Genomic DNA, 16,216 nt, shown 5'->3' with positions numbered 1-16,216 from the left:
CCCATGTTGGGTACAGAGATTACTGGGTGTTATGCTATATGTTGGCAAATTGAACTCCAATTAAAAAAATATATGTAAAAAAAATGAATAAGTAAAATCTTAAAAAAATAAAATCTTCTAAAGAGCAAAAATAAAAAATTAAACTATAATGATTTCAAAGGATGCACAATATGAAAGGAACATCCTACATATAGAATAAGCTCCTTACCCTTTATACAACCTTGTAAATCAGGCAACAGAGAAAATGAATGCCCCATATTTTAGACCAGAGTAAGACTGAAAAGAAAAATAGCCATTGGAAGTCACATTCTTAGTAAGAGGCAGAACCAGGGCTAAAAATGATCAGGTCTTCACCACATTTCTCCTTAGTGTCTATGGAAAGGCTTTGGGTACCAATAAATATTTAAAATTTATTTAAGATTTAAATTTAAATAGAATACAAGGTAATTAAAAGTCTACTAGCAAAGGATAGAAGGTGGGGTAGTGGGGTGAGTAGAGAACAAGGATCAGTTTTTATAAATACAAAATCCTAAAGGTAAGAATTGACAATTTTAAAGCAATTTTCCTCTACCCTATTAAAATAAATAAACAAACAGGAAGCAAATACCTGGGAACTGGGGCAGCAGTTGCATATAATCCTGTGATGTTGCTATTCTCAGGAGGGCTTGAGTTTGCAGCAGCATGCTTGCACCGATTGTATATAGTCTAAATCAATGAACACATAATTTAAAAGTGAAAAATCAAAAGGTTACCAAGTACTTAATGGGTACTGGAGGGTACCAACCTATCTACCAATTACCTTTCTGGCTAGGCTTTTTAATGATTAAATTCCTACAGTAAGATTTAAATACAAAATATTAAATATAACCTTATATAACTTAGCTCTCTTAAGAACTAACATATCTCAAACATGCTATATGATTAAAATTGCCTTTTGAATTGCAAAACTCAGTTTCACCTCTTACCGTACTAACATCCAGAGGCAATATGAAGACGATAAGAAAACAGAGATACCAAGCTAGTAGTGTTCCAACAATTACGAGTCTATGCTGTTTCTTGAAGTCTCCATATCGATGAAGTAGGAATAATGCCAGAAAAAAGACAAAAACAATCTCAAGTCCCAAAGCTGCACCGCTCATTATTGAATGTTCACTCTGACTAACCAAAGCCACTCATGTACAGGTCTGGGTCATATCTGTAAGCTGGAAAAGAAAAAAAAAACAAAACAAAACAGCATTAACAAAGGAAATAGCCACTTGGAAAATTCCTAAATATTTATTAATGTATTAATAAATTCTTCAGAAAATTATCAGGCTTAACATTGAACTACAAATAAAAGGAAAAGGATAATTCCTACTCTCAAATATATATCTTATTTTTTAAAGCAGATCTTTAAAAATTCACATAAATTATATCTTCAGGAAAAGGGTTATCCTAATGAAAATTGCACTTGTTCTCAAAATATTACAAAATAAGAATACTGAATGTGAATAGTTTCAATACCGTGTCATTTGGAGTTGGTTCCTTAAGTTCTAAGTCCCAACAGAAATTTTATACAAATATACTATTGACTAGATCCTAGGAAACTAGGTATTTTGTAAAATAAAGTTTTCTGAGTCATCTGTAGCCCATTATTTAAAATGTTCCAAAAAAGGGAGAGAGCATGAAAAAGACCATTTGAAAGTAATATTTCCTTTGTGTGAAAGTTTTATTTTTTTGTGATAATCTTGTCTAACAAATTTAACAACTTGAAATTCTTATTTATTTACTGCTTCACAAAGTACAGTTAACCCTTGAACAAATAGGTTTGAACTGTATGGGTCCACTGCTACACAGATTTTTCGATAAACAGACTACTATAAATGTATTTTCTCTTCTTTATAATTTTCTTAATAACACTTTTTTTTGTAGCCTAATTATGACTGATCAGTTATAAACTTGCTATTAGCTACAATTTTTTTTTATAATGGTTGTCAATTTTTTAACCTGATTTAGTACTTTAAAATCTTGTAGATGAATAAACAGAATTATGGATCCTTCATTCAATAATAAAGAAATGATTTGGTTACATCTCTTCCCATTTTCAGTCCATCAGTCTCCTATTCTTGCTATAAACAATTCCTACAAATGTAGAGGCTTTAAACAACACTCTTATATCATAGTTTCTGTGGGTCAGATGTCCAGGCACAACTTGGTTCAACTAAATTCTCAAGATTGAAATCAGTGTCAGCAAGTTAGCGTTCCTCTCTGGAAGACTCTGAGGAAGAATGTACTTCTAAGTTCATTTAGGCTGTTGGCAAAATTCAGTTTGTTATGTTTATAGGCCTGAGATCTCCATTTCCTTGCAGGCCGGCATTTGCCCTTAGCTCCAGAGCCCTCTTTCCAGTCTTTGCATGTGGCCCTGTGTATCTCAAGAGTTAGCAATGGCTTGTCAAATTGTTCTCAGGCTTGGAATCTCAGATGTTCTGTTTTACCCTCAGCTGGGAGAAAACTGCTTAAAAGGGCTCATCTGATCTCATCAGGAAAATCTGGATAATCGAGTCAGATTTACAGGTTCCAATGATTAAGGCATAGCTATCCTTTGGGGGCGTCTATTATTCTGTTTACAACACCATCTATTTCTGTTCAAGCTGAACTCTTGTTGTTTTGTTATGACACAAGTTTAGGCCTAGAGGTCCCATTAAATTGGAGATGAAAATTGAGGTTTTCCTAATCTGAGATGAGAAAATAATAGTTTTAAAGTCTGTATCTTTGACCTTGTACCTAAATTCAAGTGAGGAATTATTTTTCTACAGTCCAGAATGATAGCATTTTCCAAGGTTCCTTATGAATTCCTAGCCTGTTTTAGTTATTTCAATTGAATAATTTTGTGTTCAAAGCTAAGGGCACCTTATTCTCTAACTCAACTAGTTATTTGTATCTTAAATTCATAAAATCACTGTCAATTAAAATCTAATAAAGATAAATATTAGACAACTCAGGTTTGGCTTACTGAAAAAACTCATCACCAGGGAGCATAGCAATTTGACAATACATACCAAAGACCTTGAAAAAGGCACATATCCTTTGTCCTAGCAATTCCTCTTCAAATAACTTAAAGGAAAAACAAGATGGGAACAAAGATTTATCTATAATGTTCTTTTTCATGGCAGCATTATTTAAAGAGGAAAACCTAGAAACAAATGTTTGTACGAAATAGTCCAGGAAGTCTTAAAAATGTCCTCTAGTCTCATCACTGTCCACTGCCTTTTTGAAAAAAGCAGCCAAGGGTTTCATAAATCACTAATCCTGCTAACCTGTCCATGACTCATGGGAGCAGGGATCTGCATGCAAGTTCCCTGCCCATGAGTCAAGGACCACATAACAGCAAAACTCCATTGCAGAAAGTGATTCAAGGAGGCCACCAGATTCCCCCAGTCTAGAAGAAAGGTGAGATCCACAAGGACACTTTAGAGATGTCAAAAGGGATGGGAGTGGGCCTAAGGGAGTATAGTATGCGTAAGAAACACATGGACAAATATACATCAAAATGCTAACAGTGGGGATCCCTGGGTGGCGCAGCGGTTTGGCGCCTGCCTTTGGCCCAGGGCGCGATCCGGGAGACCCTGGATCGAATCCCACGTCGGGCTCCTGGTGCATGGAGCCTGCTTCTTCCTCTGCCTGTGTCTCTGCCTCTCTCTCTCTCTCTCTCTGTGTGTGACTATCATAAATAAATAAAAATTAAAAAAAAAAAAAAGAAAAAATGCTAACAGTGGTTGTCATAAAATAGTAGAGAGGATTGCTATATTCTTCTTTGTGCTTTTGTGTATATGTGTTTTTTTTTCTTTTTTTTTTGTGTATGTGTTTTTAATTTGAAATAATGAACATAGGTTATTTTGTAATTTCAAAATTATTTAAAAATCAATGTAGTAATACGAAAGTAAAGTACATGGCAAATAGGAAATGAGAAATTCTGCCATGGTTTTAAGTGCCTAAAGTCACAACTATTTTAAAATACGAATGTTTTGTTATACTCTGGGAAACCTGGGTTCCAAATCCTAACTCTATTTAATTGTGTAATTTTATGCAATTTAAACTGTTACGTGAGGATAAATAATCATTACACAGGTTGCTATGAAGATCAAATGAAATACAAAAGTGAAACACCAAATAGGGAGTTCTAGGCACAGAGTAGATCCTCAATAAATGCTAGGTGGTAATCTCCACCACCTCATATAATGTGCTTCTAGAAAATAACTAGTTGCTTCAAAAGTCTCAAAGCACAGGTTTACACTAAACAGTAAACCTCCTCTGCCACCATCTCCCCCCCACCCCCGCCCCAAAATATGAACGGATACCAAATGCTTTTTGGTTCTCATTCTCTGCAGTTACCAGAGCCTGGGCCTCCCCTGATTCCTACAAAAAAAAAAAAATTATCTTTGCTCCAAGAAACTGCTCCCCTTTCTTCTCTTGACAAATTGAGATTACCTCTTCAGGTCTACAAGGTAACCCAAACACTCCTTCAACTGTCTGTTGGAAAGACAGAACACTTTTCAGAGCCATGTCAAGAAGATGTACTAGGGGATCCCTGGGTGGCTCAGCGGTTTGGCGCCTGCCTTCGGCCCAGGACATGATCCTGGGGTCCCGGAATCAAGTCCAGCGTCAGGCTCCCGGCATGAAGCCTGCTTCTCCCTCTGCTTGTGTCTCTGCCTCTCTCTCTCTCTCTCTATCGTGAATAAATAAATAAAATTAAAAAAAAGAAGATGTACTAGATGTCATGTAGAAAGATGATACCATTTTTCTAGCACATGATCAAAACGGAGGTGGATTAGAATGGATCATTTGCTGACCTGCAACCATGTATAGCTGTGCAAAAATATACTCAAGGGCAAAAGAGGAAATATGCCTCTGATGGCAAAACTGGTCCTTCTAGTAATATTCCTCAAATATTAAAATACTGTGTTTAGGCTAGATGACAAAAATGAAAGAAGACCATGCAAAAATTTGGAGGCAAATCAAAATCCAGTTCCATGTGATTAGAAATTGAAAGAGAAATTTAGAGCTACCATAGGTTGGCATTAACACCACAGCAGCAAATGTAGATTTTACTCAAAATAAAAATGCCAGTTCATTCATTCATTCAAATTTTAGTGCTTGATATCCAGATATAGTCTATCTTTCAAAATATCAGTTCTGAAAATCTTTGAACACTTAAAATCCAATTTAGTCACTTACCAATTATCGAGATAATCATACAATGCCTTTCAAACGCCTTACATAATTAGCTTGTTAATGTTACTGACTTGGGGTACTGTTTCCCAAGTATTTTATGGCTGATAGTGTTTTTTTTGTTGCTGTTTTTTTTTTTTTTTAGGCTAACCACTCTTTAAGTGGAAAATTTACAGGTAAGGTAATTTTGGAACTTGAAGCATCCCAAAGATCTTCAAAAAGAACGAGAAAGAGAAGACAAAGGACAGAAGGAAAGATTTGTGGTAGCAACTCCACAAGAGATCACAGGCAAAAATTCTGTTCAAATAAAAAAAAAATTCTGTTCAAATCTAAGATTCTGAAACTGAATGAAAAATTTCTAGCCAGAACTCAGTGATTAATCAGACTCTGCATAATCTATGTATCTTTATTCAGAAATGTGAAATAGAAAACTAGGAGACAATTCAAGATCTGAATAATGAAAAACTGGAAGTGTCAGAACTAGATGTGAATGGTGAAAGTCAACAATTCTCTACCACCAATAAAATGTTAAATCTTCCAAATATGACCACCATTATTCTGTTTAAAGATTTCAGGTACAGGGAGAATTCAGCTTAGTATACAATAGAATACCACAAGAGAATGTAGCTCCTACTCTAAAAATACAAAATAGTCGTAATATTTTTTGAAGCCATTTTCAAAAAATGAGCTGAGTTGCTAAACCAACCAGGTAAACTGAATTCCAAAGTGTGACAGGCCCTTCTGAAGACAGACAGACATGTACAAAGTGCTTAACCTTTGTTAAGACATGAGAGAGAGAGAGAGCGTGCAACCCTATAAGCAAGTGAGAAGAAAACAACTAGAATTGTAATGGATTCTTAAAGATTTCAGGTAAAGAGATTATAAGACTTACTTTGGTAATTAAAGAATAATCCTTAGAATCTTTCTTAATAAAATAATTTAAAAAAAAGAAGAGCTAACATTTAGTATGAGTTTACTAGATTCCAAGCATTATGCTAGCACTTAACATACTTTATCAAATTAGACTACACAACCCAATAAGAAAGGACTATTAATATCCTTGTTGAATAGAGAAAAGGGAAGAGAGAGTAAGTGGTTTGTCCACATTCCTACAGCCAGTGAGTGGCAAAGCTGGGATTCAAACCTACTCAACCTCACTACAATTGGGATACTACACAGTCTCTTTTCGAATCCAGACATACTTTATTAACCCAATTTAAACTCTTTAAACAATCTCTTTTGGTCAGTTTTCAGAGTGAGCAAATTTAAAACATTCTATTAGTTATTCCGTTACATATATCAAGATAGAATGCTAGAAAAGAAGTGTTTAATATAGAATTTAGCAAAGACTTTTAACCTTCCAGGTAAGATTGCTATTACTTAAGGGTAATATATGACTCTAACCTACATGGGGAAGCTAGAAGAGAAAACATAGACCAAATTAGAATAGGAAAAGGACCCTTCTGTTACTCCAAACTGTCCATCACAGCATTAAACTATAGAGATCTAAGGATCTAAATTAATGGAGGGAAAGGATCTTTTGAAATTTGGCAGGTAAAAACTTCTTACTATGTAATTGTTCTTAGCCTTTTGTTCCCCACAGCTAAATAATATGAAAAAAACCCTAAAGAGTTCTTTAAGGTTTATTTTATGCTATGATAGAACTAAGCAAAAAAGTACATCACTGTTCTATTTAAATATAATCTCTTGTCCTATTTGATTTTCAAAAACACTAATGTACTATTGGAGATTATATATATATATATAATATTTATATAATTATATAATATATATAATATAACTCTCACTTAAAATGGGACATGGAGTGTAGTGGGTGAAGATTAAATAAATAAAATTAATCAGCAAAAAAAATAATCCATATCAGTAGCAGTCACAATGAATTTTTGAAAAGACCAGATAGCAATATCTATGTAGCTGATAATCTCTTCAATGAACACAACTCCTTTTATCAAACAGACTCCCATGTACCAACGTAAACTTTTATTTACTATACAAAGAGATCGCCATGATTAGAATAATGCAGAACAAAAAAAAAGATTGCTATTTCAGTAAAGATTTCAGTAAGTTAAAGTATTTTTGTTACCAGGGAAAACTGTTAGTAAAATATCTACTCTAGAATTTGAAGACTGATTTTCTAAGTTGACAGGCTCTCTTTGAAGTCCTATGGAGGGTCTCCTGTCCAATTCAGATATTTCAAGTATTCTGAGAACTAGAAATGTTCCCTGGCTCCTGGAAACTACTTGTTAAATCCTGCTACCAGGGGGCACTGGGTGGCTCAGTGGTCCAGCGTCTGCCTTTGGCTCAGGGTGTGAATCTGGGATCCTGGGATCGAGTCCCACATGGGTCCTCACAGGGAGCCTGCTTCTCCCTCTGCCTATGTCTCTGCCTCTCTGTGTCTCCCATGAATAAATAAATAAAATCTTTAAAAAAACCAATCCTGCTATCAGGATATTTCTCATCTTTTTTGAGAGGCAGATACATAGGTAGAGGGAAAAGCAGGCTCCATACAGGGAGGCCAATGTGGGCGTCGATCCCTGCATAGCTCAACCACGGAGCCACCCAGGCGTCCCTATTTCTCATCTTTAAAAGTAAAATCAAAAAAATAAATAAATAAAAATAAAAGTAAAATCATCCCATTAGATCTTCCTAACTATAAGATCTACTTTACATTTAAAAACTTTGTTAATTCTCATCGTGGCATTTAAAATATTTTTTCCTTGTTTTTCTTCTCCATTAGCATATACATAACCTTCCATCCTACTGCCTTTATATATATATGTATATATATATATATAATTATGTTCTCTAATGAGTTACAATTTTAAGGGAAGGGATGTATATTTCAAACCAAGGCAACTGCTTTCTTCTTAGCCAAAGTAACATCAAAGTAACTTTATGTAAAAAAAAAAAAAAAATCAGAATATCGCATTTAAAAATCTTTTCCATGACATCAGTTCAATGAATCATGAACATTCAGCCTACTTCCACCTCGTTTAAATGAAAGTCAATGTGTGAGCATATCCCTTCTGTACATCAATTCCACTTATTTTCAAGAAAAACAAACAAAAAAAACAACTAAAGGTTCGTGAATAGCTTAATCGAGAATTGGTCACTTTTCAAGCCAAGCACCGAGCCTGAAACCAGCACATACCTGGGCAAGAGAGGTTTAATTCTAGCATAAAGGGAATCATTTTTAATGGTCTGTCACACTGGTTATTTATTTTTTATCATTATTATTTTTCACACTGGCTTTTGAAGGTATGTCGTACTGCACGCTCAAGCAATACTCTATTTTTGTGATGACTTAGCAGACGGGTCTGCTTACTTCTGAACTTGATCAACCCTCTCCATTTTTCTTTTTTTCTTTTTTTTTTAATTGAAGGTTGGAATTTATTCCCCTCTCCCTTCCACTGTTCTCCAGGGGCCACCGTTTATGGATTTCGCACGGTCATCCGACCTGGAAGGCGGCACACTCCCGGCTCTGGCCGCCCCCAAATCCCCCGGGCGGGGACAGGCTCGCAGCAGCTCGCCCTTCAGACCGCGGCGCCGCCGGACGTCGTCGGCGGAGCGCGAGCAGCCCAGCGGCGCTCCACAGCCCTTCACGGACCTACCGACCGTCCCCTTAGCTGTTCCGGGGCTGGCATTTCCGAAGCTCGTCTGGGCTGCCAGGGGGCTGCGCAGCTGTCCCACCGCACACCGTGGCAACCGCCGTGTTCTCCTGCTCCCCTAAAATTAAACCACCGCCTCTCCTTCCGACCGCGCTTTAGTTTACAAAACGCTTCCATAAGCGTCATCTGGCCCCTCACGTCAAGCGTGTTCTCGGGAGGAACCTCGAAGCCGAGGTGCCTATAGGACAGGCACCTGGTGACCCGCAGTGCTAAGGGTCACTGTCTCCCAGATGGAGGAAGCAGCTTCGCGGCGGCGGGGGCGGGGGGGGGCGGGGGGCAGCAAGTGGGACGCCCGCGGCCCCCATCGTCTCACCTGGCCGGCGGACCGGGCTGCCGCCTCCACTCGGTGGCCGGGAACGAAGGCCCGCGGTGGCGGCGGCGGCTCGGGGTCTCCGAGGTCCTCTCGATCTCCGCCAGCGCCCGGCCTCAGACCGCAGACCCCACAGGGCTCACGCCCTCCCCATCAGGCCAGACAGCGTCCGCACAAGGACCGGGAACCCCGCGTCCGCCACAACCGTCCCGGACCTGAGACCGGCGATCCGGGGCGACGGCGGTGACGACCACTAGAAAGGCCTGCAGGCTCCGGGGCAAGCAAAATCCGTCCCCAGTCAGGCGGCTGACATTTCCCAGGCAGCCGGAGCGCCGCCCACTTCCGCTTCCCCGCCTACCGCGTGGACGGCCCCGCTTCGCGGGCGCGGGGGCTTGTGGGTATCTCCGAGGCGGGTAAAGTAAGCCGAGGAAGGACGTCGCGCAGAACCTGCGGGACTACGAGGCAAGACGGAAACTACAGTTCCCGGCAGGCAGCGGGGCGGCCGACGGCGGCGGCGGCGGAGGAGGGCGAGTAGAAGAGCCCTTGCGCGCGCGGCGAGGATGGAACGTTGCTAGAGTTCGCGGGTCTCGCTGCTGGGGGTCGGAGCTGCACGCCTCGAGCCGCCGCGCGCCAAAGCGGGAATCCCGGGGGCGTGCAGTTCTGCAATTAATGCACGCGTTTAAAACTCCAGAGGCTGTGGACGCCATGCATAGGTAAACCGATTGCAAAAGGGGGCTGAGAGTGAATGAACCGCCTCAATTCTTTTAGGCCGCGAATATTGCTACTTGCTAATATTGTTGTGAATGTTGTAATTGAATCGTTGCTCAGCCCCTTCTTTGGGAAAGTGTGGGTGGCTGGATGCTGTAGTGCGGTGATCAGCGTGCGGTTTTTGCCTTCCCTTATTGAGCTTTCCTGCCGGTGTACGATTGCTCTCCCGCTTGTCTGTTCCCTCCACTTTAAGACATTCTTGAGGCCTTCTCCGTGATCGTAAATCAAAAAGCCTTTTTGATTTGTTCGGTTATTTTCTTTTTTCCTTCTTGGAAACTCGCCGCCGGCACTTGAAAAAAAATGCAATTCTTAAAGTTTTCTGCATTGCATAACTTAGAGTTTCATGTAGGCCTATCTTTGAATTATTTACGGGTGTGTTTTTGAAAGAAACCGGGGCTGTTCATTTCTGCAGGAAACACCTCCAGGAGATTCCAGACCAGAGTAGCAACGTTACCACCAGCTTCACGTGGGGATGGGATTCTAGTAAGACTTCTGAACTGCTGTCAGGCATGGGGGTCTCTGCTCTGGAGAAGGAGGAGGTGGACAGTGAGAATATCCCCCAGGAACTGCTCTCAAATCTGGGCCACCCTCAGAGCCCGCCCCGAAAACGGCTGAAAAGCAAGGGGAATGACAAGGACTTTGTCATAGTCCGCAGGCCTAAGCTAAATCGAGACAGCTTTCCAGGTAAGGTATGAGGGTAAAACTGTCGGTCACTTAAGAAGTGGACTGAACTATTTATTGCTAATCTTTGTTAAGCGATCTTTAGGATGGCACGCTTTTAAAATTGCCTACTTCTGAAGTCGATTTCCAAAGCAATGGGACAACCCTTTGTCACTGAAATCTACAGGAATCTTGGTAGGTATATATTTTCCAGGTGCACAATTGACTTTTAACCCATGTGAAATTTTAACCCAGAAGATCTTCCTGCCTCCTTCCCTTTGAAGGGAATCTGCGTGTTCAAAGGCCAGCTCAGTGCCATTGTTAAATGGGAACATAAGCAATAATCTTGTAGGATTTTTGTTGTTATTTATATTCTGTTGCTCTGTAGCTTTGGTCGAGTTTGTTGCCATAATTGCTTTAGTTATTTGTCAAAGGACTACTAACGTGAATGTTAAACTAGGAGTAGGGCCTTATATCCCTCGGACCTCCCAAGTGGGATTTTTCTGGTTTGGTCTGTCTCCATTACTGCCCACATTATCTGTTCAGTCACTCAGCCAGAAACCTGAGGGCCAGTCCCTTCCCACCATCTTCCAGTCCCCAACCAATCATTGAATGTTTCCCTCTTGTCTCCTAGATGTTTTTCATACTCTCATTATCTCTTGCCTGAATATTGTCATGGACTCATAATTCCAGTCTTATCCTCCCCTGATCCATCCCCAGAGCTAGAGTGAACTGACTCAGATGTAGAACTCACCATATCATTTCCCCAGGCTTCTCAGACATGTCATTGAGTGTCTCCCAGAGTGGATCAGAATCCGAAGAGTACAAAAGCCATAGGGTAAACACAGTGCAATGACTTAGGGTTATCAGTTTTTCTTGCCAGTAAGTCATTTAAAACATTAATCCAGCAAATATTTGCTGAGCACATGCTATGTGGGAGGCATCGTTCTATGTGTTGGGGATAAGGCAGGGAACAAAACATAAACATTCCTGCTCTCATGAAGCTTCTGTTTGAGAGGGGGGATGCAATAAACATAATAAATGTGGTGTATAATATGTTAGAAGGTGATAAGTACTGTGGCCAAAAACAAGTAGAGAACAAGCCAAGAGAGATTGGAAGTCCTGGGGTTGGAAGATGGTTTACAACTTTAAACCTCACTAAGAGATATTAAGGGATAGCCTCACTTAGACACAAGCTTTTTAAGCAAAGGCATACAGGAGGTGTGAGGAACGTGCCACGCAAATATCTTGGAGAAGCGCGCTCTAAGCAGAGGACAAAGGCAGTGCAAAGACCCTGGTGCAAAAACATGTCATGTTTGCTCAAGGAAGGAGGAAGCCATATGCAGACTGAGCAAAAGGGAGAGCAGTGGGAGATAGGGCTAGAGGTGGTGTTGAGCAAAATTGTGATGTCACCTTTTAAAAGGACACACTGATGTGTATGGATTAAACTATAGGGGGGGTCACGCATAGAAGCTTAGAGGTTTGTTAAAAGGTCTGAGCATATTTCGGAAATATGCTCAGAATCTGGATGGATTCTGACATTAGAGTTGACGGAATCAGGAGGCTATTGAAGTCGTCTGTAGAGGAGGCGATCGGACCCTAAACAGGAATTGGGTGGGTGATAGGGGAAGAATAAGAGGCAGATTAAAAGAAATTAAGATGAAGTCTTGCAGAGCCACGGTAATAAGTATATTCCTCAGTTCTCCCACCAGACTTTCTTTGAAGAAGGGTTAGTTGGTTGCTTTGCTTTAAAAAAAAAAAAAAATCTATTGTTTCTTGGTTTTGACTTTTTCACTGGAAAAGAGAACCGGCAGGTTATGATCTGGAAATCTACATCAGGAGAGGGGGTGAATTAATTAGGCAATAAAGGATTGTGGTGAAGTCAGACGGATCTGACGTTACATCCTAATTATGCTGTTTACCAGCCATGGGAAGTTATATGAACTCTCTGTGTCTTCGTTTCTCTTGTGAAATGGAATAATAATACCCACTTCATGGGTTGGTGTGAAGATTAAGTGAAAGAATGCACATGAAGCTCTTAGTATGCTGTGTGCTCATAACACACAATAAATAAACCTAGTTAACTTGGCCAACAAAATTTCTGACACACATTTGGGAAGCTACTTCACTTTTTCTTTTGTCTTTAATCCGGTTAGCTTGACTTTGTTAGTGTAGGTTTTTTTTTTTTTCTTCAGAACTTAATGTTAGGGGATCCCTGTGTGGCTCAGCGGTTTAGCGCCTGCCTTCAGCCCAGGGTGTGATCCTGGAGACCTGGGATCGAGTCCTACATTGGGCTCCCTGCATGGAGCCCGCTTCTCCCTCTGCCTGTGTCTCTGCCTCTCTCTATGTCTCTCAGGAATAAATAAATAAAATCTTAAAAAAAAAAAAAAGAATTTAATGTTATTTTTAGTATCTGCAATACAGCACTAGCCATTTGCTGCTTGACCAGCCAAATGTGGTGAAAGAAACTTTCTGCTAAGAGGGGCAGGTTTTAAGTAATTTGTCTTATGCTGGTTGCTTTTCAGTGTTGAACGTGATTCCTCTGTCCTTCCATAGTTGTACACAGAGAGAGATGTATAAATTAAAAAAATCATTTTTTAGGTAAAGCACTACAGAAGATGGAGGGATGGTTGTTGGTTTGCAGGAAGTTAGGAGTCAAGTTGGGCCCACAGCAAAAGATGGTGGCAACCGATGAGTAGTTAAGGGAATCAGTGCCTTAGGAGGCCAGAGGAAGGGAACCCCTTTTGCCAAATTGAGCCAGGTGAGGCTTCCCAGGTGCAGAAGGATTTCCAAGGTGATTACCAGTGGACATAGACAATCTTTCTCCTCCTATTTAGCAAAAGTGGAGGCTCTGAGGAAAGAGAAAGATCTAGAAACAGTTCAGTCAAGGAGTCTAGATTGTGTGTGTGTGTGTGTGTGTGTGTGTGTGTGTGTGTATCTGAAGTGGGAAGAGAAACAAGTTTTATGTTTGTTGCTATCTGAGAGAGAGGCAGAGAAGGAAGCTAATAGGATACATAGTATGTGCATGAAATTATACACAGTATGGATTGGTTCATCGGGGCAGAGCTGAAGAGGTGGGTTCACTGATGCAGGATGAGGACAGCTGGCGCAGAGAATTCCCAGTGGGCCTCCAGGAGCCTAGGCCTCCATGTATCTGGATCATCATTCCAGGGAGTCTTGTCTGCAGTTGTCAGGACAGGTGGCTGACAGCTCTGCCAGGATTAGGGTAGCAAAGGCCACACCTGCTTTATGCAGCGATCTGATGACAGTGGCGCTAGGCTGAGAGTTTTTCCTGATTCTTCACTCAGCAGCCTCCCTGCAGGCCCCAAGCCAGACACACACATCTGGTGACTAAATCCTCATCATCTTTTCATTTTGGAAGATAAAAACTGTGGCAGAGCCTTATCAGGACAGGTCTGTTGGGCCCTCGGGGGTGAGTGTATGCAAGGAGTTGGAAGTAAGTGGCCCATTAGTGAGGTTAATAATAGACACAAAGAGGACAATTGCATTCTATTCCTGATCATTAAATGCCTGTCCTGGTCCCTTTTCTTCCCACCCCCTACAAACAGGATGGCCATGAAAACACTATTGAACTAATTTGTTGATTAGCTTTTCCATAGCTGTTACACTGCTTGACATTCCAGATCCTGCAGTGGTTCTCAGACTCAAGAGTCTTAAAGTATAGTGTCTGCTGATACCCCAGAGGAATTTGTTCAAAGTGCAAAATTCCTGAGATTCTGATTTAAGAAGTCCTGTCTTGAGCCTGAGAATCTGCTTTTTAACGTCCCCAGGCAAACATTTTTCCTCCAATTTTTTTTCTTAACCAGTAATAAATGTATTTTAGGTTGCAGACCTGGGTGTGTGCCTGAAACACAAATTTCACAAAACTATATTTCCCCTAAGATACTTCCTATCCTGTTCCATTCCATTCTTATCAAACAGTGCTGCTCAAACTGAATTGATTTCATGACTCACCAGTGAATCTTAGCCTGTAGCTCCCAAAGCTCAGCTTTGTAAAAGCCATATTTATGTGGCCCTTTGAGGCCTCTTTTCTCGGTCCTGTAGCTTCCTTTCATTTATTCATTCAACAAGTGGTTATTGAGCATTGTAGAGATTAGGAATACGGCAGTGACCATATCAGACAAAAGACCTTGCTCTCCGATCTCATATAGAGCATGTGTATTATACCTTATTCTCTAAATCACAACTTCCATGGTTTCTCTACTGCTGTTCCCACATTTCAGGGTTGAGCAAGTCTCTTACACAAAGACTGAAGGGGTCCATTGAGGACTCTGTTTTTGTCTTGCTGTGGTTTGCTTTTTTAAAAGTTTTGCCCACTTAGCCAAAACAAAACCCAAAAATACCAAGTTAGTATGGTCTAGTGTTTTTATGATTTGTGGGCAGAGGAAGGAAAACTCATCCCAGCAAAGCAGAACGTTCGTGGTTTCCCAGAAAGGAAGCATAGATTGTTAATACTTGAAACAAGCTAGCATGAGCAAACAGAGCCCCCACCCTTCAGCATGAAAAACAGTAAGTGTGAGCACCAGTGCCTGCTTATTCCTCACGCATGATTTGTTTATCCATGATTAAGAAGAGGAGCAGTTTTAAGAGTCGAGGACTTTTGCTTATGATTAAGATTTGGAATTTTAACTTGAATCTGAGTGTAGGTGAGATGTTCCAAGCAGTAAATAAGAAAGATCGGTCCCTAGATCACAGAGATCTCCCACATAGAAAACTCTCCACTAAGCCACTCTCCCCAGAGGAGTTTGAGGCCTAGGCAGCAGTGAGGTTACAGACGTGGACAGCTGGGATTGCACGTGAGGGGAGAAGTGGAAGTGACAGTGGCCAAGGATGACGACTAGCAGGTTTGTGAATCTGGCCAGTGTTCACCCTGTTCACGGCCCCAAAGACTGTTTAACTGCCTTCATGTAGTTGAAGAGCAGCTGCTGTGGGTTTGAATAATTGTTTCCTTTGCTGTGAGGGGCCGGTGTGCACCCTTGGAGAGTTTAGAAGAGGTGAGTGGAGGAAAGAAGGCTCTGGACCCTCCCATCCACTCAGGCAAACAGACCAGACCACAGAGTAGTCAGGAATCCAGGAAACAGATGGTTGATGTTTTGAGAATTAAATATGGCAAGTAAAATTAGATTAAGCATATCATAAGCCTGGATGCCAGCCACTGGAGCTGGAAGACAGATTTCTGCTCCATCTGCTTGGACAGCAGCCAATCTCAGGCTCAGGCCCTGCCAATCAGTGTCCTCTGGTCCACTGAGGGAGCCCCGGGCACTTGGCTGCCAGCTGAGGCCAGGCATTGTCTCCGCCGTTGGTACCCAGCCTCCTGGATGGCTCTCAGCGTCTTTGTTTTACTCTCTCTCCCTGCCTGCCCTCCCTCGCCCTAATTTGAGTTCTTTTTCCGTAGCAAGCCAGGTGTAGTTCTTACCTTCCCTGACCTTGGGGAACGTCAGGTACTCAGAACAGGGGAGAGCGTAGAATGTTAGAGCCTCCTGTGGTCGGAAGGGCATCATTTGGAGTCAGACCTAGGGTTGAGTCCCCACCCTGCCACTTACTGGTTGTGAGACCTTGT

General features: G+C 41.1%; 2 protein-coding genes across 5 annotated transcripts in view; one reads left to right on the top strand and one right to left on the bottom strand.

Moving 5' to 3' along the window:
- Nucleotides 1–9,601, bottom strand: part of LMBRD2 (LMBR1 domain containing 2) — a 43,490-nt gene extending 33,889 nt beyond the window's left edge. For 3 of the 4 annotated variants that reach the window (XM_072757095.1, XM_072757094.1, XM_072757096.1), the window contains exons 1-3: nt 9,211–9,600; nt 966–1,202; nt 608–705 (exon numbers count right to left, since the gene is read on the bottom strand). In XM_072757095.1, coding sequence (XP_072613196.1) covers nt 608–705; nt 966–1,139 — 272 coding nt within the window. In that variant the 5' untranslated portion in view covers nt 1,140–1,202; nt 9,211–9,600. Of the gene's footprint in view, nt 1–607; nt 706–965; nt 1,203–9,210 lie in introns of all 4 variants that reach the window. The other variant, XM_072757093.1, reaches the window with a different exon arrangement.
- Nucleotides 9,602–9,624: 23 nt separating this feature from the next.
- Nucleotides 9,625–16,216, top strand: part of SKP2 (S-phase kinase associated protein 2) — a 33,480-nt gene continuing 26,888 nt past the window's right edge. The window contains exons 1-2 of the mRNA XM_026016699.2: nt 9,625–9,920; nt 10,388–10,659. Coding sequence (XP_025872484.1) covers nt 9,877–9,920; nt 10,388–10,659 — 316 coding nt within the window. The 5' untranslated portion in view covers nt 9,625–9,876. The remainder of the gene's footprint in view (nt 9,921–10,387; nt 10,660–16,216) is intronic.

The sequence above is a fragment of the Vulpes vulpes genome, chromosome 4, assembly GCF_048418805.1.
Source record: "Vulpes vulpes isolate BD-2025 chromosome 4, VulVul3, whole genome shotgun sequence".
NCBI lineage: Eukaryota > Metazoa > Chordata > Mammalia > Carnivora > Canidae > Vulpes > Vulpes vulpes.
This window is presented reverse-complemented; position numbering and strand designations above follow the sequence as displayed.